Source organism: Papio anubis, chromosome 18 (assembly GCF_008728515.1).
Source record: "Papio anubis isolate 15944 chromosome 18, Panubis1.0, whole genome shotgun sequence".
NCBI classification, from domain to species: Eukaryota; Metazoa; Chordata; class Mammalia; order Primates; family Cercopithecidae; genus Papio; species Papio anubis.
This window is the reverse complement of record NC_044993.1, coordinates 22,654,905-22,682,012: the sequence shown is the minus strand read 5'-3', so window position 1 is coordinate 22,682,012 and position 27,108 is coordinate 22,654,905. Positions and strand designations below refer to the sequence as shown.

The 27,108-nt window shown below is 50.8% G+C and overlaps 1 protein-coding gene across 8 annotated transcripts; it reads left to right on the top strand.

Moving 5' to 3' along the window:
- The first annotated feature begins 31 nt into the window (after nucleotides 1-31).
- Nucleotides 32-25,351, top strand: SLC9A5 (solute carrier family 9 member A5). Of its 8 annotated transcripts, none has more exons than XM_031658156.1 (17): nucleotides 1,562-1,641; nucleotides 3,005-3,085; nucleotides 4,978-5,280; nucleotides 7,456-7,619; nucleotides 7,811-7,889; nucleotides 8,178-8,355; nucleotides 8,894-9,114; nucleotides 9,336-9,538; nucleotides 9,770-9,859; nucleotides 9,956-10,026; nucleotides 10,743-10,872; nucleotides 12,321-12,409; nucleotides 12,570-12,696; nucleotides 17,084-17,254; nucleotides 17,769-17,835; nucleotides 18,821-18,958; nucleotides 23,918-25,351. In XM_031658156.1, the coding sequence occupies exons 3-17, from the start codon at nucleotides 5,157-5,159 to the stop codon at nucleotides 24,388-24,390; spliced, it is 2,325 nt and encodes a 774-aa protein (XP_031514016.1). In that variant the 5' UTR covers nucleotides 1,562-1,641; nucleotides 3,005-3,085; nucleotides 4,978-5,156; the 3' UTR covers nucleotides 24,391-25,351. The 8 variants fall into 8 exon arrangements, with proteins under 8 accessions (XP_031514020.1, XP_031514014.1, XP_031514013.1 ...); XM_031658155.1 differs by having other exon boundaries at nucleotides 1,574-1,641; nucleotides 2,459-3,085; XM_031658154.1 differs by lacking the exon at nucleotides 3,005-3,085 and having other exon boundaries at nucleotides 1,149-1,641; nucleotides 17,772-17,835.
- The last annotated feature ends 1,757 nt before the right edge of the window (nucleotides 25,352-27,108 follow it).

The window sequence follows — 27,108 nt, the reverse complement described above, 5'->3', positions numbered from 1 at the left end:
AAGGGGGTGGAGCCAAGATTAGTCCCCGAGTGCGCGCGTGGAGGTAACCACTGCCGGAGGCGGGGCCGGCGCTAGCCACTCACAGGGCCCTTTGGGAATCCCGTTAGTTCACTGGCTAGGAGGGCGGGAAAGGCCGAGCTCGCGCCCCGCCTTCGAGAACGCGCAAAAGGCTGGAAGGCTTTCTTAGGTCTGGGGGTAGAGAGGCTGCGTTCTCTCTGAGGGGTGTTAAGGCAGATGGGGCAGAAGTTTCCTTAGATAGTGGCCGGCCAGGTCTCCCTCAGTTGAGGGGCAAGATGGCCCTCATTCCTTCCATTTGGGGGATGAGTGCTTATGGTTTCCTCATTTAGGGAAAGCAGTGAGAGGGGTCCCTTCAATTTGGAGCAAGAAGTGAGAGTAGATTCCACCCAGTTTGAAGGAAGAGGTGGGATCAGTTCCCTTTAGTTGTGGGAGGAAGAGGGAAGGATGCCCTTCAGTTTTCAGGGAAAAGATTGGGATGAGTCAGTTTGAGGGGGCAGATAGAACACGTTCCCCTCAGTTTTGGAGAAAAAGTGGGATGGGTGCCCCTCAGCTTGAATGAAAGTGGAGACGGTCCTCCTCTGTTTGGGGCGACATGAGCCGAATGCCCCTCAGATTTGGAAAAAGTTGGGTGCATCCCGCCTAGTTTGAAGGGAATCAGGAGGCTGGGTTTTCCATAGGTTCCTGTCAGCTTCATGAAAGAGATGAGACAGTTCTCTGTAGTGTGCTGGAAAGGGCGGGCCAGGTGCCCCTTGGTTTGGGAGATGAAGAACAGCCTCCCTCTTCGCCTGGAATGAGCTGGGCCAGTCTGGGCCTTGGGGTTTCTGGGACGTTGGGGGCAGCGTTGTCTATCACTGCTTTGGGGAGCGTCCAGTGCGCGTGCGCAGCTCAGGTCCGGGCGGGGGCCGGCAGGGGGTCCCCAGCTTGGGAGCGCCGCGCGGAGGGCGGCCAAGCAGTGTCCCCTGCCGTTTGCACCCGGCCACGCCTGGGCCCCAGGGGGATGCTGCTCGCCGCCCAGCAGCGCTGGCCGAGGAGGAGCCGTGCCCCTCCCGTCTTGACCGCGCCCCCCGCAGACCCCCGCTCTTCACGCTGCTGGCTGCCCGGGGGGGCCGTGGCCGCGCACCGCTCTGGATCTGGTGGGGGCGGTTTTGGGGAGGTTTGGGGGCGCGGACTCGAAGGAGTAGGTTGTGGAACTTGGGGGAGAGCTGCACTGGGGAATTTCCGGAGCTGGGACTGATTTAGGGAGGAAAGAGGGAGTCCCCGACTACGAGAGTCCGGGGCAGGGTCTCGGAGCCCGGACCTGGCTTGGGGGTATCGGAGCCGGGATTGGGGGGAGCGAGCCCCACGTGCCTGTGACGCGGGGGCGCCCGGTAGGTGGCGGCGGCGACGCGGGGCCGGCGGCTGTGCGGTGCCGGGAGGGCGGCTGGGCAGGCTGCAGGATGCTGCGCGCCGCCCTGTCCCTGCTCGCGCTGTCCCTGGCGGGGGCGGCCGAAGAGCCCACCCAGAAGCCAGAGTCCCCGGGCGAGCCTCCCCCAGGCTTGGAGCTCTTCCGCTGGCAGTGGCACGAGGTCGAGGCGCCCTACCTGGTGGCCCTGTGGATCCTGGTGGCCAGCCTGGCCAAAATTGGTGAGTGCGTGTGTGCGTGCGCCAGGTCGACGGTCAGCTGCGGACCCGCCCCCAACACCCCCACCTCCTCGGTCCTCAGATTGGGGCTGGCTTCTTGCACGGTGCTGGGACTTAGGTTTGGATTCCACAAATCCGAGCTCTCGCCCAGTTCCTGCGTCGCCTCCTGTGGGTCCCTGGTCCCTGTCTTCTCCCCTGGGAGCTCTGAGGATTTACCTTTCTGAAGGGCTGTCCCTCGCTCTCCCCAACTCCATCTGTAGGCTCCTTTGCCCTCTCCGCTCCCCTGTTCCCCTTGCAGTAGGCCCTCTTCAGTCTGGTTTCTCCCCCACCAATCCCCAGCCTCCCAGAAACCTCTGTCACCGGTGAGGACGTGTGGGGACATTGAGGGGAGGGTGTTCTCCCACGAACACAGGCATCCTGGTTCTGAAAAAGCAGCCTCCCCTGGAGACCACGTCCGAGTGTCCATTCCCTTGGGAAACTACACTGCCACTTTTCCTCCAGCTCTCCCCTGCTGCCCACTTAAAGCTGCTGCCTTCTTGTGCCTGTGTGTGGGGGCCCCCCAGCCCGGTTCAGGTCCACATTCTTCCCACTTCAGGGTATAAGAAACTTCCATGTATGGGGGCCTTCCTTGTGCTGCCTACCCTAGATGCTTTCATACATCCAACCTCTTCAGTCCTGACAGCATTGAAGGCTGTGCTTCAGACTTCTTTTTCCCTGAATAGAGCTGCTTTTGCTTGCATCTGCTCCTTCCTCCTCCCTTCTGAGCAGCCAGTGGTCCCTCCTCCCACCAGAGACCCTCCTCCTTCTCTCTGTTGTGCAGGCTCTGCTGTGGGGGTGACTAATTATAGCTGAGCGTTGCTACTCTCTCCCCATGGATGCCGGCACAGCCTGTACTCCAATCTCACCAATACAGCCTTCATGGAGGAATCACCCAGAGCCTAGAAATTGCCCCCCTTCTCCACAGGGACACTGCTCGGGGGTAAGGGGGCTGGGCAGGAACAGAACTTTCCACTCTGCTGTGGCAGCCTAAGATTAATAATGGAAAGTGGAACTCAATATGCCTTCAGGGAGCATGGTTCTGTGGGGCTTAGATCACAGGGCTGGGGTTAATGCATAAACAGATGAAGATGAAATGGGGTCCCTGAAGGAGAGAAGTGGAAGACCAAAGTAATAACAAGTACAGAGAGATCTATGACCACGTTTACCTTAGAGGCCCAGCAGCAATGACAGTAAGAGTGGAAGGAGCCTCAGATTTGGAGCCAGCAATTGGGTTTGCTGAGAAGTCTGTGAGTTGCAGAAGAGTTCCTGTCTTAGGGCTTATAGCAACAACTGTAGTTTTCCCCATAAATCATGGTTCTTTTTCTAGTTTGGATGACATCTTCTATGGAAGTGGGAGAAGAGAGCCTCGTTTTCACAAGCCAAAGAAAATCCTAGAATGAGAGAAAAGGTAGAACATTCAGGAACACCTTCCCCCAGCTTCATTGCTAGACTTTTTCCCTTTTATTAAACAAATATCTACGTAGAACTCACTATGTGCCAGGCACTGTTCTAGGCCCTTTGGGTACAGCTTCCAAAGGGCACTGTCTTGGCATAGGGTCTCACACAGGCTAATTTAGAGGTCTACTTCCCCAACACCCCAGGGATCATGTAGAGAGAGATGTGTTCACCTGTGGTCTGAGGACTTAAAGGAGAGCCAGAGAGTTTATTTTAGAGGACAAAAGTAGGAGTGGCAATAGTGTTAGAAACCCTTTTCTTCTCTCCTCCTACAGACAGAACTATTCTATTTAATTAACATTTGGTGTGTGTCTAACATACTATGTGTCTGACATTATGCTAGGCACATTTGCATACTTTATATCATTTTATCCTCACCCTTGATGCTGGGTATTTTTCCTATGTTACAGAAGAAGAAAATGAAGTTGAAGTAAGTTAAATAATTTGCCTGAGATCACACAGAATGTGCTAAGGCTGGAAGAAGACTTGGAGATCTTCTGACTGCTAAAGCCAAAGTTTAAAAAACTACGCAGTCCTGAGTGAGCCCATATAATGAAAGGCACATTGGGCTAGGAAGTCTACACAGCTCCTAGGAGGTATAATATACATTCTGGTCCAGTTAAGGAGTGAGGACATTATAATAGGTAACATTTATTGAGTGCTTACTGTAAATTAGTGTGCTAAATGCGTTTGAGTAGATTGTCTTTTTTTTTTTTTTTTTTTGTGACAGAGTCTCACTCTGTCACCCAGGCTGGAGTGCAGTGGCATGATCTCAGCTCATGGCAACCTCTGCCTCCCAGATTCAAGTGATTCTCCTGCCTCAGCCTCCCAAGTAGCTGGGACTACAGGCACCCACCATCACGCCCTGCTAATTTTTGTATTTTTAGTAGAGATAGGGTTTAGCCATGCTGGCCAGGCTGATCCAGAACTCCTGACCTCAAGTGATCTGCCCACCTTGGCCTCCCAAAGTGCTGGGATTACAGGTGTGAGCCACTGCACCCCACCTGCAGACTGTCTTTTTCAGTGGTCACAATAATCTCATGAGATCATTATTGTTTTTACTCCCATTTCGCTGATGAGAAAACTGAGTCAGAGACGTTAAGTTATTTGCCCTAAGATCACAGAACTAGGCTTTGAATCCAAGCAACTTGTCTCCAAAGGCCCTGATTTTTACAGCTATCTTATATATAAAAAGATACCAGGTAGCATTTGCTGAGGTTCAAATAATGGCTACGGATAAGGATGTCAGAGAAAGGTGAGGTCCCCTGAAGATGAAAGTATAAAGGAAGGGACACTTCTAGAAGGGGAAAAAGCAGTAAAGGCCTAGGTTACCATGGTGTGACAGGAGCACTAAGAAACAGATGACTTTGACTGCAGGAGAGGGTTTGTAGCCCTGGAGATTGGAAATTCTAGAAATCTTACATATTTCTCCTCCCTTGGTCCCAGTCTTAGAAGGTTGGCCAGGCGCAGTGGCTCACGCCTGTAATCCCAGCACTTTGGGAGACCAAGGCGGGTGGATCATGAGGTCAGGAGTTCAAGACCAGCCTGGCCAACATAGTGAAACCCCGTCTCTATTAAGAATACAAAAAAATTATCTGGGCATGGTGGCGCATGCCTGTAGTCCCAGCTACTTGGGAGGCTGAGGCAAGAGAATCACTTGAACCCAGGAGGTGAAGGTTGCAGTGAGCTGAAATCGCCCTACTGCACTCCAGCTTGGGCAACAGAGTGAGACTTCGTCTCAAAAACAAAAACAAAACAAAACAAAAAAAACCTCGGAGGTCATAGGCCTGTTTGTGGGAGGATATTCCATAAACTGATCTATCCTGTACTCTTTTTGCATTGCAGTATTTCACCTGTCTCGGAAAGTAACATCTCTGGTCCCTGAGAGCTGCCTGCTGATTTTGTTGGGCCTGGTGCTAGGGGGCATTGTTTTGGCTGTGGCCAAGAAAGCTGAGTACCAGCTGGAGCCAGGCACCTTCTTCCTCTTCCTGCTGCCTCCTATTGTGTTGGACTCAGGCTATTTCATGCCTAGCAGACTGTTCTTTGACAACTTGGGTGCCATCCTCACCTATGCTGTGGTAGGCACACTCTGGAATGCCTTCACAACAGGCGCTGCCCTCTGGGGCTTGCAGCAGGCTGGACTTGTAGGTGAGTGACCCTAAGACCTGGGCTTTGCCGGACCCATCACCCCTCTCCCTTCTCCTCAAGCTCTGGAGGTCCATGCTGGTGTGAGCCATGCCCTGAAAGCTCCATCCTAGGTCCCTCCCTCTGGAGTGCAAGGCAGTGCTCCCGATGGGGTTCAGGCCTCATCTAGGTCTCTGCCAGTCTGGGCTTCTGCAGCATAACAGCTGAGCAGGAGCCTGGCTCCCAGCTGTGTGTGGGCTGCCAAGGCTGGGGAGCCTGCGTTACCACTCTGTTGCCTCCTGCCCTCTGTTACCACATTGCCACTTGCCAGCCCTGCTCCCCTGAGGCACAGCTGCACATCATTTCTGCAAGGGCCTTCTGTCCTGGCTCTCCCCAGTCCAGGTCAGGGTGGTTTTGTGTTTTTATTATTATTATTATTTTCTTAACTATATGTTGTCTATAATAAATTCATTATTTTAAAACATTTATTTTTTAAATAAATATAATAGGTATTTAAAAAATAAATAACTATTATAAATCCATCAAATGCTGGCACTACACTGGGTTTTCTCTCCTTACTTATCCCACTGACTCTTCATAGCAAGCCTTTTGTGTAGTTTGTCACATTTAATGGATGAGGAAATAGAGCCCCTTACATTTGTTTGCTATCAGGTCCAAGGTTAGCAGAAGAGGTCCGTTTTTGTTGTTGTTGTTTCTTGTTTTTTTGAGATGGAGTCTCACTCTTGTCCAGGCTGGAGTGCAATGGCATGATCTTGGTTTACTGCAACCTCCACCTCCTGGGTTCAAGCAATTCTCCTGCCTTAGCCTCCTGAGTAGCTGGAATTACAAGCATGTGCCACCACACCCGGCTAATTTTTGTATTTTTAGTAGAGATGGGGTTTCACCATGTTGGCCAGGCTAGTCTTGAACTCGTGAGCTCAGGTGATCTGCCTGCCTTGACCTCTCAAAGTGCTACGATTACAGGCGTGAGCCACTGCACCTGGCATCAGGTCTGTTTTACTGAGGCTCTTTGCCTTTAGGTTGCCCTCTCTTGCTACCTTCTTTATTTCCTAATGCAAGAAATTCATTCAACCCTCAAGGTTGATGATTCACACTTTTTCCAAGGTATTACAAGAAAACGTTTACAATTGCTACCTGGGACTCTAACCTGGTTTCCCTATTGAGGTAGTGAACTATTTGGGGCAGGAAGGGAAGGGAGGACATCAGATCATAATAACAGTAATAGATAATAATATCTTTTGGGTGCTTACTATATGTTAGGCATTGGCTAACTAAGGAAATTTTATTAGTCTCAATTGTAGACGAGTAAGTCTCAATTGGAGACTCATGGAGAAACTGGGGCTCATAGAAATTATATGACATATTCAAGTCCCATCTGTGGTGCTTTTCTTACTATATTCAGTCCTCTACCCCTGCTGAGAATTGTGTCACATCCCTTTGGCTAGGAACCACAGGTATGGGAGAAAGCACTCTTTTGTTATTCTCCCTAACAAAAATAGTTGGCAGCCAATTTCCATTTGCTGGTAGTCATTATTACTGTTGCTACAGTGTTTTTTCCCTATTTTATTATTTATTGTTTTTTGAGACTGAGTCTCACTCTGTCACCTGGGTTGGAGTGCAGTGGCACGATCTCGGCTCACTGCAGCCTCCGCCTCCCTGGTTCAAGTGATTCTCCTGCCTCAGCCTCCCAGGTATCTAGGATTACAGGCATGCACCACTGCACCTGGCTACTTTTTGTATTTTTAGTAGAGACAGGGTTTCACCATGTTGGCCAGGCTGGTCTTGAACTCCTGACCTCAGGTGATCCAGCTGGCCTCGGCCTCCCAAAATGCTGGGATTATAGTCATGAGTCACTGCGCCTGGCCTTTTTCCCTATTCTAAATGGCTCGGTTGAGTTTTGAAACAATCTTGTGAGGCAGGCAGATGAGGAGGCATGGCTTAAGGTAAGCCATATGACAGTGACAGAACCAGCATCATACAGTTGGTAAGTAGCAAAGCCAGGCCTTAGGCATAGGTAGTCTTTTGATCTGCAGGCTGATGCTGTCTTTGCCAGCCCAAGTCCTCTTTGGGCTTCCTTGTTGTATCAGCAGGGGTGGAGCTTGGGCTTGTCCCAGGGTGTGCTGCAGGAGACTGGGTCGTCTTCAATGACTGGCCTGTTCTACATGTGTCCCTTAATAGCCCCTAGGGTGCAGGCTGGCTTACTGGACTTTCTGCTGTTTGGGAGCCTCATCTCGGCGGTGGACCCCGTGGCCGTGCTAGCTGTCTTTGAGGAGGTGCACGTCAATGAGACTCTCTTTATCATCGTCTTTGGCGAGTCCCTGCTCAATGATGCAGTCACCGTGGTGAGCGTGCTCAGCTGACTGCCATTCCCTGACCCCAGGCTGCATGCTCTGACCAGCTAGGGGTCTGTGCAGACTCAGACCCTTCCCGTGGGTCCCCTGGGGGCAGAAATATGCTGTCTGCTTTCACTGTCTTCCAGCAGTCCCAGTTGCTGCCTTCCCACCTCACTGCTGACTCTCCTCTTCTCGCTCAGGTGCTGTACAAGGTCTGCAACTCCTTTGTGGAGATGGGCTCTGCCAACGTGCAGGCCACTGACTACCTGAAGGGAGTCGGTCAGTATTTCCCTGCTCCCAGCTGCCACTGGAGGTCTGCCTCCCCTGGGTTGCTGAGGCCCTCCCACCCCACATCAGGACAGAGGAGGCTATTCGGGTTGCCTCATCTCCTCCACTCCTCTATAGATAAATGGGGTCTGGGAGGGGCTTGCCAGGGATCCTGGCTCTGGGTTTTGAGCTCCTGGAAGTGCGGTGGGCATCATCTGTCACTCCCTGCCAGGCAGCAGTCTTGTCAGCCCAGGTAGGGTCCAGGCCAGGGGTCATGCTGACAACCCACTCCTCCCCCAGCCTCCCTGTTTGTGGTCAGTCTGGGCGGGGCAGCCGTGGGCTTAGTCTTTGCCTTCCTCCTGGCCCTGACCACACGCTTCACCAAGCGGGTCCGCATCATCGAGCCGCTGCTGGTCTTCCTCCTCGCCTACGCAGCCTACCTCACTGCTGAAATGGCCTCGCTCTCCGCCATTCTTGCGTGAGTTCTGGGGGCCTTGCAGGCAGATAGCTGGGAGGGGGCACTGGAGATGGTTGCCCCTCATAGGGACACAGGCAGGAACTTCAGGAGTCCATAGGTTTCCCTGAGCCCTTGTGGTAGTGGGAGCCTCAAACTCTCCTGGGGAGTCAGTAAACCTCAGGCAATATTTCAGGAGCTGCCTCCAGAACTGTCCTTAGCACCCTCAAACTCTCTGGGTATAGGCTGGGCTGGAAATAGACTTCAAGGCCTGGGGCCGCGAGCTCTGGAGGCCACAGCACTTCAGAAAGTGCATCAGAGAGCCCGCTAGTCAGAGCACATTCCTCCCACCTTCCCTTCCAGGAGACACTGAGTGGGAAGCCTGGAGATCTGGATGATTAGCCCAGCACTACCACTCAGTCTTCAGGCCTCCCTGGGCTTCAGCTTTGAGAGTCTGACATCCTGTGATGGGCAATGCCCCCTCCTGCAGTATGCTCAAACCCCAGAGGCTGAGCACCCTGGAACCCTTCCCCACTTGCCCTGTCTCTCCATCCTCTCCCAGGGTAACCATGTGTGGCCTGGGCTGTAAGAAGTATGTGGAGGCCAACATCTCCCATAAGTCACGCACAACTGTCAAATATACAATGAAGACTCTAGCCAGCTGTGCTGAGACCGTCATCTTCATGCTGCTTGGCATCTCAGCTGTGGACTCTTCTAAGTGGGCCTGGGATTCTGGGCTGGTGCTTGGAACCCTCATCTTCATCCTGTTCTTCCGAGCCCTCGGTATTGCTGGCACCTTCTGCTTTCCCACTCTCCTTCCTGTCCCGCCCCTCCCCGCAGCTCATCTCCCCATCTGGGTCCACATCCTTGTCAATTCCTAAGCCTCCTCTTGTTGCTCACTTGTCCCAGTCCCTGTTAGACTTCAGCCCAGATACGTGGTGCCATCCACTCCTGCGTCCTCCACTCCCAACGCTTTGCTCCCACTGGCCTCCCTCCCGCTGTAGGCGTAGTCCTGCAGACCTGGGTGCTGAATCAGTTCCGGCTAGTCCCTCTGGACAAGATTGACCAAGTGGTGATGTCCTATGGGGGCCTGCGGGGGGCTGTGGCCTTTGCTCTCGTCATCCTACTGGATAGGACCAAGGTCCCTGCCAAGGACTACTTTGTAGCCACCACTATTGTAGTGGTCTTCTTCACAGTCATCGTGCAGGTGGGAGTGCCCACAAGGCTGGGTAGGGAGAGGGTTGGGCAGGCCATGGGGGAGTCTTGAAGTCTATGGGACAGGGGCTTCTCTTCCCACTGGGAGATGGAGGGCCCTGACTTCCCAGACCTTGAGTGCAGTGGGGTGGGGGTACTGAAGCTGAAGCCTCATTATGGGGAGAGAAAGGCAGCAGGGAAATGAATAGGAATAGGGCAGGGCTCACCTCCTGCCTGTCCATAGGGCTTGACCATCAAGCCACTGGTCAAATGGCTGAAGGTGAAGAGGAGTGAGCATCACAAACCCACCCTGAACCAGGAGCTGCATGAGCACGTGGGTACCAGAACCCCAGCCCTCGCCTGTGCCTCTCGACCTTCTCCTATTTTGGGCAGAGTCCTGATCCAGTCCCCCTACCCACCCCCCTTCTAGACTTTTGACCACATTCTGGCTGCAGTGGAGGACGTTGTGGGGCACCATGGCTACCACTACTGGAGGGACAGGTGAGGGAGCTGCCCCGAGGCTCCTTCAGCAGCAGCAGCCCCACCAGCCAGGGAAGCACGGGGGATGTGCCACACTTCTGAGAAGGGACAGAGCCAGGTTCAGGCTGGGTGACCTCTGCCTGAAACCCCTCAGTGGCATCCCAGTGCTCTCAGGTTAAGACAAGGCTCCCCAGCGTGGCCTGCTTGGCCCTGCATGGTTTGGCAACTGCCAGACTCCAGCCTCGTCGTGCTCTGCTCTGTCTTTAACTGTCTGCCTGCTAATTCCATGGACCCTGCCTTACAGCCTCAGGACCCACCATGTTCCCCCAGCCTGGCCACTGGGACCTTCTCTCTACTAGAACACTCCTTCACCTCCCTCTCACTTACTCAACTTCGATTCATCCTTCACAACTCATCATAGGCTTCAATTGTTTAGGGAGGCCTTCCCTGGCCTCCCTGGCTAGGACATACCTGTGTCATATTCTCTAATTATCCTTTGTAGTTCTTGTCATGGTTGCAATTTTACAGTGATTTGTAATAATTTCAATTACTGTCAGGCTTTCCCATGACACTGTAAATTCCATGAGGGCAGGGACTAGCCTTGAGATTCTCTCTGGCTGAGGCCCATATCTAAAAAGCCAGGCCAGTGCTGACAGTGTCCTTGCCCCGTCTGAGGAAGGGCCACCTGGCCAGGCCTTGGGAATGGGACTCAGGGCCGGGCCTGGCATCCTCTGTAGGTGGGAGCAGTTTGACAAGAAATACCTGAGTCAGCTACTGATGCGACGGTCAGCTTACCGCATCCGGGACCAGATCTGGGATGTGTACTACAGGCTCAACATCCGGGATGCCATCAGCTTTGTGGACCAGGTGGGCCAGCAGCTACCAGGTGGGCCAGTGGTGGGTAGGCAGATGGGCAGCAGAGCAGGACAGAAAGGGGTGGTAAGCAGGCTGGCCCTGAGCAGGGAGTTGGGAACTCCCAGCTGGCTCCATGGTCTGGTGAAGTGGCAGTGGCAGGAAGCAGCTGGGTCTGGTGCTGACATTCAGAGTCTGGCAGGCAGTCCAGAGAGGTGGGAAATAACTGGACTCTGGAGTCAGCAGATGTGGCTCAACCATTATCACTTCCAAGCTTGTGACCTTGGGTAAGTCACACTCTCTGAGCCTATTTCCTTAGCTGTAAGAAAGCAGGCATAAGAGGCTGGGCACGGTGGCTCATGCCTGTAATCCCAGCACTGTGGGAGCCTGAGGTGGGTAGATCACTTGAGGTCAGGAGTTTGAGACCAGCCTGGCCAACATTGTGAAATCCTGTCTCTACTAAAAATAAAAAAACTAGCCAGGCGTGGTGTTGCATGCCTGTAATTCCAACTACTCGGGAGACTGAGGCAGGAGAATCGCTTAAATCTGGGAAGCGGGCTGGGTGCGGTGGCTCACACCTGTAATCCCAGCACTTTGGGAGACCAAGGCGGGTGGATCATGAGGTCAGGAGTTCGAGACCAGCCTGGCCAATATAGTGAAACCCCATCTCTACTAAAAATACAAAAACTAGCCAGGCATGGTGCTGGGCACCTGCAGACCCAGCTACTTGGGAGGCTGCGGCAGGAGAATTGCTTGAACCCTGGTGGAGTTTGCAGTGAGGATGCAGTGAGCTGAGATTATACCACTGCACTCTAGCCTATATGACAGAGCGAGACTCCGTCTCAAAAAAAAAAAAAAAAATCCGGGAAGCAGAGGTTTCAATGAGCCGAGATTGTGCTACTGCACTCCAGCCTGGGTGACAGAGTGACTCTGTCTCAAAAAATAATAATAGGCCGGGTGCGGTGGCTCACGCCTGTAATCCCAGCACTTTGGGAGGCCGAGGCGGGTGGATCACGAGGTCAGGAGATCGAGACCATCCTGGCTAACACAGTGAAACCCCATCTCTACTAAAAATACAAAAAATTAGTCGGGCGTGGTGGCGGGCACCTGTAGTCCCAGCTACTTGTGCCGCTGAGGCAGGAGAATGGCATGAACCCGGGAGGCAGAGGTTGCAGTGAGCCGAGATTGTACCACTACACTCCAGCCTGGGTGACAGAGCAAGACTCTGTCTCAAAAATAATGATAATAATAATAATAATAAATAATAATAATAAAATAGAAAGCAGGCATAAGAGTACCTATGTTATAGATTTTGTGAATTCGATATGTAAAGTGCCTAGCACAGTACCTGGCATGTCAAAAGAGTAAACTAAGTGTTCATTATTATTATTTTCTTTATTACCCCTGACTCCTGGGCAACCCTCCATCTGATTGGCGGCTGAACTTGGTCTTGATGCCTGCAGGGAGGCCACGTCTTGTCTTCCACAGGTCTCACTCTGCCTTCTATGCCCAGCCGCAATTCTGTGGCAGAGACTTCTGTCACCAACCTGCTGTGAGTCTTTGAGCCCCATCCCCTTCCTCATATTCCTCTCCATTGTGCCCTTTCTCTGAATCCCTTCTGGGGAAGATTTGTCAGCACCTTTGCATCTGCCCTTCTCCTGGCCTGTGCCTCCTGCCCCCTCCCCAGCACATGTGTCCCCTGCTTCCCGCAGGAGGGAGAGTGGCAGTGGAGCATGTCTGGATCTGCAGGTGATTGACACGGTACGCAGCGGCCGGGATCGTGAGGATGCTGTGATGCATCATCTGCTCTGCGGAGGCCTCTACAAGCCGCGCCGTAGGGTGAGAGCAGGCAGCATCGGGATTTTGAGGGGGTGGAGGTGGTCTGAGGAGAGCTTAAGAGGCAGTTGGTGCCAGCTTGTTGGAGAGCTGCAGATGCCCAGCTAAAGAGTGTGGGTTTCAGCCGGGTGCAATGGCTCACGCCTGTAATCTCAGCACTTTGGGAGGCCAAGGTGAGTGGATCACTTAAGGTCAGGAGTTCGAGACCAGCCTGGCCAACATGGTAAAAGTGAAACCCCATCTCTACTAAAAATACAAAAATTAGCTGGGTGCGGTGACACGTGCCTGTCATCCCAGCTACTCGGGAGGCTGAAGCAGGAAAATCGCTTGAACCCGGGAGGCAGAAGTTGCAATGAGCTGAAGTCTCACCACTGCACTCCAGCCTGGGCGACAGAGCAAGATTCCATCTCAAAAAAAAAAAAAAAAAAAAAGAGTGTGGGTTTTATCTCATCAGTAATAAGAAATCTCTGCTTTATTTTTATTTTTTGGAGAAAGGGTTGACGTAATACAAGCACTGTTTAAGGATACCTTCTCTGGTAGCAGAGTGCAGATCAAATTGGAGGGGGTGAGTTGAGAAGCTGGGAGAGCCAGTTGGGAAGCTGGAGTGAAATATTGTGGATTAGGGCTGGGCGGTGGGAAGGGAAAGGGGCACATAGGCCTAGGTGATTGGCTCTGATGGTGAGAGGAGGAGGAGGAGACAGAGTACTGGGGCCCTTGAGGGTCACTGGAGAATGATGGGGTCACAGACAGAAGCAAGAGCACTGAGGAAGCCTCCTAGACCAGCTTAGCCTATGGAAGGTAGGCATCTGTTTTAAATAATGGGAGTTAGTCCAATGCAGATCATGAAGCTTTACAGCTGGAAAGGCCCAGCTCATCCAGGAGAGAATCTGTTGCAACCCCACAAGAGGGCAGCAAGCCATTACCTTGCACCTTTCTAAAATGGGAAGCCGGCTGTCACCAGTTCTGGCAGTTTCAACAATCAAAGCTCTTACTACTGTTGAAACAGAATTGGCCTCCTTTAACTTGCACCCACTGGTCCTGATTTGACTCTTTGCAGCTCTGCAGAATAAATCTTCTAAAATTTCAAGACAGTTCCCTTTCACACAGGCTGTCTTGCCCTCAGGCCAGCATCTCTTACCTCCTGGTATGTCTTCTCTGGACTTAAAAAAACAAGACCCAGAATGGAAGTTGCTATTCTAGCTGTGGCTGGCCAGGGAAGGACCTAGAAGCTCTCTCACCATTCTAGTTCTAGAACTTGCTATTTCTCTTCCCAGAGCCCAAGATCCCTCCAGCCTTGGCTCACCACTCTGGGGCCCCACATTGTCCTGCTAAACTCCCAGGTCTTCCTCAGTTAATGGCTGGCAGACCCTGACTCACCTCAGCCTATGGGGATTTTAAAAAACCTTTCTTATTCAAAATTCCAGTAGAGTGAATAAAATAACTCATATTGATCTATCAACTAGCTCTGAAAAATCAGTGCATGATTAATTCTATTACATTCTGCAGCCCTACCACATCCCGCCCACACTTTATCTTAAAACAAACTCCAGACATCATATCACATCATCTCAGAATATTTCAGTATGTCTGTCTAGGTGGCAAGAACTCTTACATCCAGTCAGTATTCAATAAGTATCTTTTTTCCAGCTGGATGTTCAAATCAGGGTCTAAATAAGTCCACACTTAGCATTTGGGAAATATGTCTCTTTGTTTTAAAAAATCTATAATAGTTCTTTTTCCCCTCTCTATCTCCCTTGCTATTTATTTATTGAAGAAGCTGGATACTTTGTCTTGGAGAATTGCACATTTTCTAGATTTTGCTGACTGTGTTCCAGTGGTGTTGTTTAACATGTTCCTCCGTTCCCTATATTTCCTGGTTGTTAAATCTAGAGGCCTGATCAGATTCAGGGACATTCAATAGGTATGCTATATATTTTCTGTGGTGTCACATCAGGAAATACACAGTGATTTGGTGTGTGGGGTGTGTGTGTGTGTGTATGTGGTGTTTGTGTATAAGATTGGTCAATGGGTTCAGTCCAATCAGTTCATGTGTAGTCTGTTTTTCAAAAATCTGGAATAAGTTTGTGTGTATCCTGTTAAATGTCATCTTACTTGCTTTAGCCCATCATCCCATTGTTTGATTCCTATGTCTGCCACCAAATGTCTCCTTCTTAGATTCATATCATCTGAAAATTTGTAAAGACTGTTAACTTTGTATTCATCCAAATCCACATAAACATGTTGAACAGGATAGAGCTGAGGACAGAGCCCTGTGGCATGCTACTAAAGACTTTCCTCCAGACTGACATGGATCAAGCATTTTTGGGGTATGGTAACTCAACTAGTTCTGAATCCACTTAGTATGATAACACAATCCACAATTTCTCATGTTCTTCATCGAAATACCATTAGAGAGAGACAGAGATATCTAGTATGCAGTTAGAAGGATTACAGTTTAATAGAGAGATAAGGGCTGGAGAGAGATTTGGAAGCTCCATATCAGGTTTTGTCACCTGGCTACCATAGAATCCCCTGGGGAACTTCCTGGCTTCACCTGGAGATTCTGATTCTGTAGTTTGGAGTGGGACTAAGAATCTGTGTTCTTACTAAGTTCCCCAGGTGATTCAAATGCAGCTGGTCTGATGACTGATGTTGGGGGACCACAGATCTGTATCACTGGGATATCTGGGGCGGAGAGAATGGATAAGTTTTCTGGGGAGAGTGTTTCGTGGGGCAGGAGGAGAGCTAAGGATAACACTGAGGAGTGCACATGCGGGAAAAGGAAAGAGAGCCAAAGACAAGGAACTCTTGGAGAAGCAGTGGCAGGTGGTGCCTCAGGCCTGGGGCAGAAAGAGGGCTAGATGCTGTGCAGAGGCCTGGCCAGCACCTAGGCAGAGCCCACAACACTGGTGACCAGCGAGAAGGCAGCACTGTGGAGTTGTGGACCCTGGAGTTGCATTTCTGGTATTTAAGGAAGTAGTGGGTAGGAGAGAAAGTGTCAGAATCAAATTATAAAAGTGTAGCAGCAAAATGGAGACAATGGTGTTCAGGGGAAGACATTCTTTAAGGAGGCAAGGGCAGGAGCTTGAAAACAGAGGGGAGGGAACCAAGTGGTGAGGGAAGGAGTGAAGATACAGGAGAGTGGATAAATAGGAGGCAGCAGGAACTGCTAGAGGCAGGAAGGAGGGAACTGAGCAATGTGGAGGCTGGGGCTGGGCAGCAATGAGCCTTGTGAAGGAGATGGACCCCTTCTCCCCAGGAGAGAGGGTGCCTCCTGGTGCAGAGTTAGAGGAGGAGGACAGATGGGAGACTTGAAGGGGGCTCTTAGAACTGGTTCAGGGAAGCAGAAAATATGAGATAAAGGGACCAGACTTGGGATATGAGGCAAGATAAGATGATTTGGCAGGCGCTGGGCAGTATTTCAGGGGATTACCAGTAGATGATGAAAAGGTCCTAAGCGGGGAGGGTAGAGGCAGAGGCAGTCTAGATGAGTGTGTAGTGGACTTGGTGTTGATAAGGGTTAAAAAGAGCATGGCCAGGCACAGTGGCTCATGCCTGTAATCCCAGGACTTTGGGAGGCCAAGGCAGGCGGATCACCTGAGGTCAGGAGTTTGAGACTAGCCTGGCAACATGGTGAAATCCTATCTCTACTAAAAATACAAAAATTAGCCGGGCATGGTGGTAGGCACCTATAATCCCAGCTACTTGGGAGGCTGAGGCAGGAGAATTGCTTGAACCCCAGAGGCAGAGGCTGCAGTGAGCAGAGATCATGCCATTGCACTCCAGCCTGGGTGACAAGAGCAAAACTCTGTCTCAAAAAAAATAAAAATAAAAAAAAAGATGATGGGGGTGATCCTGAATTATTGGGACTGAGAAGGTCCAGGGTGTCAGGGGAAATAGTTATGAAAGTTCAAAGTGCAGCCCAGAATATCATGGTGGTGGTTGTAGAAATGGCTAGATGGGAGATTCCAGCTGGAGAAAGGATCCTGTGGTGTAACTAGAAGGGGGCAGGTAGGCTGGATGTGTGGGAGAAGCTCAGATAAATGGAGGTATAAAGAAGAAAATGTCCCCTATGTTGTCATAGTAGCGGAACAAGACAGAGGGTCACCTTCAAACCAGAGAGAATCGGGAAAGGTTGGCAAGGGATGGGGAAGGCCAGGTTTGGGGGAATAAGTTCTGGGATAAAGGGAAGCTTTTCCCAGGGAACTGAGAACACAGTGTCTCTGGCTGGGTTCCTGTTGTATTTTTTGTTTCGTTTTTCAATCCATTGTTAATTCTGGACAAGCTGGGCTGGCAGGGCCTGTGGTGAATATGTTGGGGCTGTGGCCTGGGGTTCCTGTGGGAGGCCAAGGCATCCATCCTCATAGCCAGGCGGGGCTGTCATTGCCAGTACAAAGCCAGCTGCAGTCGCCACTTCATCTCAGAGGATGCGCAGGAGCGGCAGGACAAGGAGGTCTTCCAGCAGAACATGAAGCGGCGGCTGGAGTCCTTTAAGTCCACCAAGCACAACATCTGCTTCACCAAGAGCAAGCCGCGACCCCGCAAGACTGGCCGCAGGAAGGCACGTCTTCCCTCAGGGACTCCTCTTCGGAGCTGGAGGCTGACAGCATGCAGATTTGAGCCCCCAAGTATTAGGATCCAGCTTAGGGGGACCCCCAGTTGGACAGTCCTCAGGGACTTGATGACTACAGCAGTTTGGGTTCCCTTTTAGATGTTCCTGGAGCCCCAGAAGTAAGGTGAGACCTTCAGAGGGAGAGCAGCCTCTTGGCCATGTGGTCACCTGCTGGGAGGCAGCAGGACCTCCTACCAAAGATGAAAAAGGCAGGAGAAAAGGAGATTCCTTTGAGGGGCAGCTCCATGAGCTCCTAAGTCAGCCCAGGCTGATGCATCCAGATTTCTTGCTGGGGCATGGGTCACTCTTGCCTGGTTGGCCAAGGGATAGTAGAACCACTGGGACTGACACAAATTCCCTCCCCTGCTGGGTTAGGAAAACTTGTCCTGTTGACCCCACCAGATGACAGGGTTGGGGTGGGAAGTCGGGGCCAGAGGCTCAAGTTTTCTTTCTTGGTCCTCAGAAGGATGGAGTGGCAAATGCTGAGGCTACAAATGGGAAACCTCGAGACCTGGGCTTTCAGGACACAGGCAAGCAGGGAGCAGTGTGGGATTGAGGATGGGAGGGAGGAGGGAAAGGGCTGGGGCTCGCCAGCCAGAATCCTGGATGACCCGCTGTAGGGTGCATTAAGCACTGTGAACTGGGGCTCTTCCTCCAGGGACTTGATTTCCAAGTTGGAAATGTTCAAAGCAGTAATTAGACAATGTGTGACAGGAGTCATCTGATTGCTAACTATGGGTTATAGGCCCCGAGGACTTGGAAAAGGTGTCATGGAGAAGGGGGAGCTTGGTCTGAGCCTTGGAGGATGGATGGACCCTGGGGCCCAGGGTCCTGTCTGCAAAGCCAATTTTGTTTTGTTTTTTGAGATAGAGTCTCACTCTGATGCCCAGGCTGGAGTGCAGTGGTGCCATCTTGGCTCACTGCAACCTCTGCCTCCCAGGTTCAAGAGATTCTCTTGCCTCAGCCTCCCAAGTAGCTAGGATTACATGTGCACGCCACCACACCTGGCTAATTTTTTTTTGTATTTTTGGTAGAGACAGGGTTTCACGTTGCTGGCCTGACTGGTCTTGAACACCTGACCTCAGGTGATCCGCCCGCCTCAGCCTCCCAAAGTGTTGGGATTACAGGCGTGAGCCACCGCACCTGGCTGCAAAGCCAGTTTTGTATGAGCTGAATGTTGATGGGCCTTCCAGCAATCCAAGTGCTCATGTTTCCAGTGGATCGTGGGATTTGGGGCTGAAAGAAGAGGATGGGGGAGCTGGAAAGTGTAGTCCTCATGGCTTCCTCTGAGGACTTAGCTTCCTCTGGTCACCTCCTTGGGCTCTGCAATGTCAACTTCTCTCCCTCCCAAGTCCCCACCTCTTAGGCCAGTGCTTGAAACAGCCAGAGGAGAAAGCAGGTGTCTCTGCCAACATGTGTTCTGCCTAGGGAGACAGCGAGCTGGCTTGGGACTGTGCAGTCCCAACAGGCAGCTGCCAACCCAGGCCACCTGACTCTGCTCTTGTCACTGTCCAGCTGCTGTGATATTAACCGTGGAGTCTGAGGAGGAGGACGAGGAAAGCGACAGTTCAGAGACAGAGAAGGAGGACGATGAGGGGATCATCTTTGTGGCTCGGGCCACCAGTGAGGTTCTCCAAGAGGGCAAGGTCTCAGGTAATGGTTTCCTCCCTGCCCACCTCCCTTCTGGAACTAGCTGGTTTCCTTTCTCTTCACTCATGGCCTCTACTCCAGACAACTCCCTTTTCCTATTCACTAGTTTATTCCTATTCACTAGTTTTCCTATTTCCTAGAATAGTTTTCCTCTTCACTAGTTTATTCATGCCAGCATTTGCAGAGCATCTTCTTCATACCAGATGCCCAACATAGGTGATATTCAACTCTCACAACCACCAAGATGGGGAAACTGAGCTCAGAGAGATTAAGAGACTTGTGACTTGTCCAACATCACACAGTAGAACCAGAATTTGAAGCTGACTCATCTGACTCCCAAGCCCACAGCCTTTCTTTTTTAAATTTATTTATTTTATTTTATTTGAGACAGAGTTTGCTCTTGTCATCCAGGCTGGAGTGCAGTGGTGCAATCTCTGCTCACTGCAACCTCCAGCTCCCAGGTTCAAGCAATTCTCCTGCCTCAGGCTCCCGAGTAGCTGGGATTACAGACATGCACCCCCAAGCCTGGCTAATTTTCATATTTTTAGTGGAGATGGGGTTTCACCATATTGGCCAGGCTGGTCTTGAACTCCTGACCTCAGGTGATCCACCTGCCTTGGCCTCCCAAAGTTCTGGGATTACAGGTGTCAGCCACCATGCCTGGCCTTTTCTTTTTTTTTTTTTTTTTTTTTTGAGATGCGTTTTCACTCTTGTTGCCCAGGCTGCAGTGCAATGGCGTGATCTCGGCTCACGGCAACCTCCGCCTCCTGGGTTCAAGTGATTCTCCTGCTTTGGCCTCCCAAGTAGCTGGGATTACAGGCATGTGCCACCATGCCCAGCTAATGTACTTTTAGTAGAGATGGGTTTTCTCCATGTTGATCAGGCTGGTTTTGAACTCCTGACCTCAGGTGACTCGCCTGCCTTGGCCTCCCAAAGTGCTGGGATTATAGGCATAAGCCACCATGCTTGGCACCCAGCTGATTTTTTAAGATTTTTTGTAGAGATGAGGTTTCACTGTGTTGCCCAGGCTGGTCTCAAACTCCTGGCAATCTTCCCTCCTTGGCCTCCCAAAATGCTGGGATTACAGGTATGAGCCACCATGCCCACCCATATCCTTTCAAGGCCATGCTGCTTCCCTTTATAGTCTAGTGAGGAACAGGAGGTGGTGAGCAAACCATGGGCTCTGTTGAGACCCATGCCCTCAAGTAGAGCCCCAGGTGAAGGTGGCAGCCTGATCTGGGAGAGGAACCTAAATTCGTCAAAATGGAGTTATTGTGGACAAAAATACAGTATATAAGCATGTTTATGTATGTATAGAGACCTAATTCACTCATAATGTTAGTATCACTGATGGTTGGCACCCTCAAGTGTCTTTAAAATTTATTATAGAAAATTTCAAAATATACAATCTTAGAACTATAAAATAAACTCCCATCTATCCGTTACCCAGCTTCAACAATTACCTACTCATAGCCAATCTTATTTCACCTAAGCCTCACCTATGCTCCTCCCTTAACTATTCCTTTGATGCAAGTCTCAAATATCGTATCACTTTATCAATAAATACTTCAGTACGTATCTCTAAAAGATAAGGATTCTTTTTTTTTTTCTTTTGAGACGGTCTCTCTCTGTCACCCAGGCTGGAGTGCAGTGGTGCAATCAAAGCTCACTGCAGCCTTGAATGCCCCGGCTTAAGCAGTCCTTTTGCCTCGGCCTCCTGAGGAGCTGGGACTACAGGCACACACCATCATGCTCAGCTATGTTGTTTTTTTTGTTTTTGTTTTTCTGGTAGCGATGAGGTCTTGTTATGTTGCCCAGGCTAGTCTTAAACTCCTGAGCTCAAGTATCTTTACTTCTCAGACTCCTAAAGTGATGAGATGAAAGACGTGAACTACCATACCTAGCCAGATAAGGATTTTTTTTTTTTTTTTTGAGTTAGGATCTCTCTTTGACACCAGGCAAGAGTGCAGTGGCTAGATCATGACTCACTGCATCCTCAACCTCTTGGGCTCAAGCCACTCCACTCGGCCTCAGATAAGGATTCTTGATGTGTGCCTATAGTCAACTGAGCCCAGGAGGCTGAGGCTGCAGTGAGCTATGATCACGCCACTACACTCCATCCTGGGCAACAGAACAAGACTCTGTCTCTTGGGGGACAAAAAAAAGAAAGGATTATTTTAAAAATATATAACTACAATGCTTTTACCATATTTAAAATCTGTCATCAAATATCATTGTTCGAATTTCCCTGGTTGTCTATATATATATATTCACAGTAGGCTTGTTCAATGTCCCTTTTAACCTATAGCAGTGATTCTCAAGGGGGATGGTGGTGGAGTGATTTTGCTCCCCCAGGGGACATTTGGCAACGCCCAGAGACATTTTTGGTTGTCACAACTGGGGAGGATGGCCTTGGATTGAGGGGTAGAGGCGAGGGATGCTGCTAAACATCCTACAATGCACAGGATAACCCCCCACAGCAAAGGAGTAGCTGTCCCAAAATGTCAAGTATCAAGTTTGATGAACCTGATCCATAGGTTCCCCCAAATCCCCTCCTTTTTTTCTTCACAATGTATTTACTGAAGAAACCTGCTTATTTGTCCTACAGTCTTTCTCTGTCTGGATTTTGTTGATTGCATCCCCAAAGTGTCATTTAATATGTTTCTCTGTCCTTTAAATTTCCTTTAAACCAGTAAATCCACAGGCAGAGGCTCACACCTATAATCTCAGCACTTTGGGAGGCCAAGGTGTGCTGATCACCTGAGGTCAGGAGTTCGAGACCAGCCTGGCCAACATGGTGAAAACCTGTTTCTATTAAAAATAAAAATAAAAAAAAATAAATAAAAATAATAAAATAATAAAATAATTAGCCAGGCATGGTGGCAGGCGCCTGTAATCCCAGCTACTCTGGAGGCTGAGGTGGGAGAATAGCTTGAACCTTGGAGGTGGAGACTGTAGTGAGCTGAGATCGTGCCACTACACTCTAGCTTAGGTGACAGAGCAAGACTCCATCTCAAACAAACAAAAAAACTTCGCCTCATCAATTATTTGGTTACTTTGAGGTACAGTTCACCCAGTAAATGCTTGATTCTTTCATTTGTCAGTTTTCAGACCAAAGAGTTCATTCCCTAGCAGCCTCTAAAGGTGAATACCAAAAGTTTTTTTGTTTTACACTTTTTGTTGTTGTTATTACATTTTAATATGCCAGATCTTTCAAGAGATACCATTTTACTTTTAATCATACCATCAATACATTTCACACATGTATTCAAGCAAGAAGCTTACTGGGCTGCTCAGGACTTTATCAATGAACAGATACAGGCTGTGCTTTACTTTGGAGAGCTGGGGTGGTTGGTGGCCACAGGGATTCTTTCCAGGTTTCTTCCTGCAGAACCTCAGGCTTCCTGTAATTCAGCCCCACCCCTGCAGTTCTGGGATTCTTTTTTTTTTTTTTTTGAGACGGAGTCTCGCTCTGTCGCCCAGGCTGGAGTGCAGTGGCCGGATCTCAGCTCACTGCAAGCTCCGCCTCCCGGGTTCACGCCATTCTCCGGCCTCAGCCTCCTGAGTAGCTGGGACTACAGGCGCCCGCCACCTCGCCCGGCTATTTTTTGTATTTCTTAGTAGAGACGGGGTTTCACCGTGTTAGCCAGGATGGTCTCGATCTCCTGACCTCGTGATCCGCCCGTCTCGGCCTCCCAAAGTGCTGGGATTACAGGCTTGAGCCACCGCGCCCGGCCAGTTCTGGGATTCTTAACTCAAGTCCCCTATACCTCGTCATCCCCTTTGCGGCAAAGCTCTGGCCTCCTGTTAGGTTTGCATGAGCTCACACTCCTGGGCTTTGTCCTACCAAAGGGCTGTGGTGGGTACTCAGGCAGGACGCCTAGCAGAAAAACCTTTGGCCTGCAGCCTCCAGGTGTTTCTTTCCCTCCCTGGTCGCTGGCATTTCTCCCTCGCTGGTTGGCTGGGATGGGGCTTGGCAGGAGGCTGTTTCAGAGACCGGTGCTACAGTAGGGTGAGGGGACTGGAGATGGGGCTTCCTTCATGCCTGGCTCCTGCTTTCGCTATCTTCTTCTTATTTTTTATTTTCATTTATTTATTTATTTATTTAAAAAAAAAATTTTTTTTTTTAGATGGAGTCTTGCTCTGTTGCCCAGGCTGGAGTGCAGTGGCGCAATCTCGGCTCACTGCAACCTCTACCTCCTGGGTTCACGCCATTCTCCTGCCTCAGCCTCCCAAGTAGCTGGGACTACAGGCGCTTGCCACCGTGCTTGGCTAATTTTTTATATTTTTAGTAGAGATGGGGTTTCGCTGTGTTAGCCATGATGGTCTCGATCTCCTGACCTTGTGATCCACTCGCCTCGGACTCCCAAAGTGCTGGGATTACAGGCGTGAGCCACCACACCTGGCCATTTATTTATTTTTTAGATAGAGTCTCACTCTTTTACCCAGGCTGGAGTGCAGTGGCGAGATTGTAGCTCACTGCAACCTCTGCCTCCTGGGTTCAAGCGATTCTCTTGCCTCAGCCTCCCGAGTATCTGGGATTATAGGCATGCGCCACTACGCCCGGCTAATTTTTGTATTTTTACTAGAGATAGGTTTTCATCATGTTGGCCAGGCTGGTCACTAACTCCTGAGCTCAGGTGATCCACCACTTTGGCCTTCCGAAGTGTTGGGATTACAGGCGTGAGCCATGGCGCTCGGCCAACTTTCCTTATTTTCATTTGTTCCATGAAAATAATGTTTGATTTCTTGAGCAACTACTGTGTGCCCGGCCTGTGCTAGGTGTTGCGGACACAGTGGAGAGTAAAACAGGCTGTGGTACTTCCCCTCAGCAAGACATTCATCAGATAATTGCACAAATGGACGGCAGATGGAAACTGTGGCATGAATTTATGAGAATGTGCTTATACTTGAGGTTTCCACTGTATTGGTAATGAGTTCATGTGTACTCTCTGTCCTCAGGAAACCTTGAGGTATGCCCAAGCCCACGAATCATTCCCCCCTCCCCAACCTGTGCAGAGAAGGAGCTCCCCTGGAAGAGTGGGCAGGGGGACCTGGCAGTGTACGTGTCCTCGGAAACCACCAAGATTGTGCCTGTGGACATGCAGACCGGTTGGAACCAGAGCATCTCATCCCTGGAGAGCCTAGCATCCCCTCCCTGTAACCAGGCCCCAATTCTGACCTGCCTGCCTCCCCATCCACGGGGCGCTGAGGAGCCCCAGGCCCCTCTCCACCTGCCTTCTGATCCACGCCCTAGCTTTGCCTTCCCCCCGAGCCTGGCCAAGGCTGGCCGCTCCCGCAGTGAGAGCAGCGCCGACCTCCCCCAGCAGCAAGAGCTGCAGCCCCTCATGGGCCACAAGGACCACACCCATCTCAGCCCAGGCACCACTACCTCCCACTGGTGCATCCAGTTCAACAGAGGCAGCCGGCTGTAGCCCAGGGTCTCAGGGAGGAGCAGAAGGTGGAATCCCTGCAGGAAATGCTCCCTGGGCAACGGGTAGAGCCCTTGCAACTTGACATGGGGCCAGAGGGGCCTGGGTTGAAGTAGTAATTGGGCTTCCTTGGGGCTGGTCAGAGGGGTCACCTGAGCTGGTCTTCACAGGGGCCTTTCTCACCACCTCCCTGCTCCTAACCCCTGCCACTTTCTGTTTCAGTAAGGCCTCTACTGTGGCTCAGGACCCAGTCCAGGCCTTCTACGGGCTAGGCCCAGAGACTTGGGTTGCTGCTCTCCCTTCCCTAGTGGGTTTTTCCAGGGACTCTATAGGCAGCTGCTCCTGCTCCCAAAGCAAGGGCATCATTCCTATTCTTCAGTGGATGCCAGCCTTCCCTGCCCCCACTCCCTCCCCAGCACTGGGTCAGTGGTGTCCTGGCAGTGAGGCTCCATGAGAGGAACCGGGGTGGGAGGTGGGGCAGGCCTCACCCTCAGGCTTTGCTGCCCTGTTGGGTCAGCTACCCATAGTCCATTTTTTAAGGGCGGTGGGAACTTCTGTCTCCACATCCTGCTTTAGTCCCTTCCCTTTGCTGCCAGGTATTGGGGTAATAGTTTCTCCTTTTCCAAGACCAAGGCCAGGAGGCTGGGTCAGGCTTCAGTTCAGGCCTGTTGCTTAACTGGGGTCACCCTGGGATCTGCTGCTCTGGTCTAAGTCTGGACCTTTCTGATCCTTGGGTCTGGGTTTTTTGAGGAGGGGACATAGTGGCCTCTGGGCTGCAATGTCACTACCTGAACATTCCCCAAACAGAGAAGGAACCCAGCATCTCAGGACCACTGCTCCACTGCTCTGGGGGCTGGGATGCCTGGCTAAGCAGGGGCTGACAGCAGGTGACTTTCCAAGGGTCAGCACCTGCCTTGTGTTTTGTACCTTGAACCTAAGATACATTAAACATCTCTCAGATGGATGGGTGTCTTGTGTCCATGTGTCAGAGCGTTCTTAGGGTAGGGGGCAACAACAGGGGCATCTGGTGAAGGAGGTGAGAACCCAACTGCCTGCCCCAGGGATTGAGAATGGAGGGGAATCCTAAGCAGAACTGTTCATCCTTCTGGTCCCATCATGTGTTCCCCAATACTTTCCCAATATTGTCCCCTTAGCAGGGGTCCTGCCATGGTGGTCGAGGGGATCACTGTTTTGGCATGGAGTTACAGAACTAGAAGTCTACAAAATGAGAAAGGCTAGCAGGGAAAGACCCCAGAGGTCAGGTGCTAAGCTGCCCTGATGCAGCACCCCACATACCTAGGACCAGATGAGCATTTCTTGAAAACCTGGATGCAGGTACAGGACACGTGAACATAGGTGGCCTTTTGCACATAACAGATGGGAAGGCAATCTCAAGGGCTCACGGGATTTGGTTACCCCGAGTGTTTATTTTTTATTTTTGGAAACAGGATTTTGTTCCATCACCCAGTCTGGAGTGCAGTGTCACAATCAGCTCACTGCAGCCTGGAACCCCTGGGCTCTAGGAATATTCTCGGCGCAGTCTCCCAAGTAGCTAGGACTACAGGTGTGTACCACCATGCCTGCTAAATTTTTAATTTTTGTTTTTATTATATTTATTTATTTTTAGAAACAGGATCTTACTCTGTCACCCAGGCTAGAGTGCAGTGGCGTGATCTCGGCTCACTGCAACCTCCACCTCCTGGGTTCAAGCAATTCCGTCTCAGTCTCCTAAGTAGCTGGGACTATAGGCACATGCCACCGTGCCTGGCTAATTTTTTGTATTTTTAGTAGAAATGGGGTTTCACCATGTTGGCCAGGCTGGTCTCGAACTCCTGACCTCAAGCGATCTGCCTGCCTCAGCCTCCCGAAGTGCTGGGATTACAGGTGTGAGCCACTGCACCTGGCATATATATATACATATGTACACAAACACACACACACACACACATATATATATATATATATATATATTTTTGGAGGTAGGGTCTCACAATGTTGCCCAGGCTGTTCTTGAACTCCTGACCTCAAATAATCCTCCTGCTTTGGCCTCCTCTAGAGTTGGAATTACAGGTGTGAGCCACCTCACCTGGCCATCTCTGAGTGTTTATGATGCAAAGCAGATAGTGTGGGGTCCAGAAACATGAATAGAAATCCCTAGATAGCCGGGTGCGATGGCTCACACCTGTAATGCCAGCACTTTGCGAAGCTGAGGTGAGCGGATCACCTGAGGTCGAGAGTTCGAGACAGCCTGACCAACATGGAGAAACCCCGTCTCTCCTAAAAATACAAAATTAACTGGGCATGGTGGTGCACACCTGTAATCCCAGCTACTCAGGAAGGCTGAGGCAGGAGAATTGCTTGAACCCAGGAGAACAGCTTGAACCCCGGAGGCAGAGGGTGCGGTGAGCTGAGATCACACCATTGCACTCCAGCCTGGGAAAGAAGAGTGAACCTCCGTCTCAAGCAAAAACAAAAACAAAAACAAACAAAAGAAAACAAATCCCTAGATTAAAGCAGTCCCAAATCCAATTCCACTGGTGTCTAAATGACTTAAAAGAAAAAAAAAAATTTGGCCCAGCACGGTGGCTCACACCTGTAATCCCAGCACTGTGGAAGGCTGAGGCAGGTGGATGACCTAAGGTCGAGTTTGAGACCAGCCTGGCCAACATGGTGAAACCCCGTCTCTACTAAAAATAACAAAAATTAGCCAGGCATGGTGGC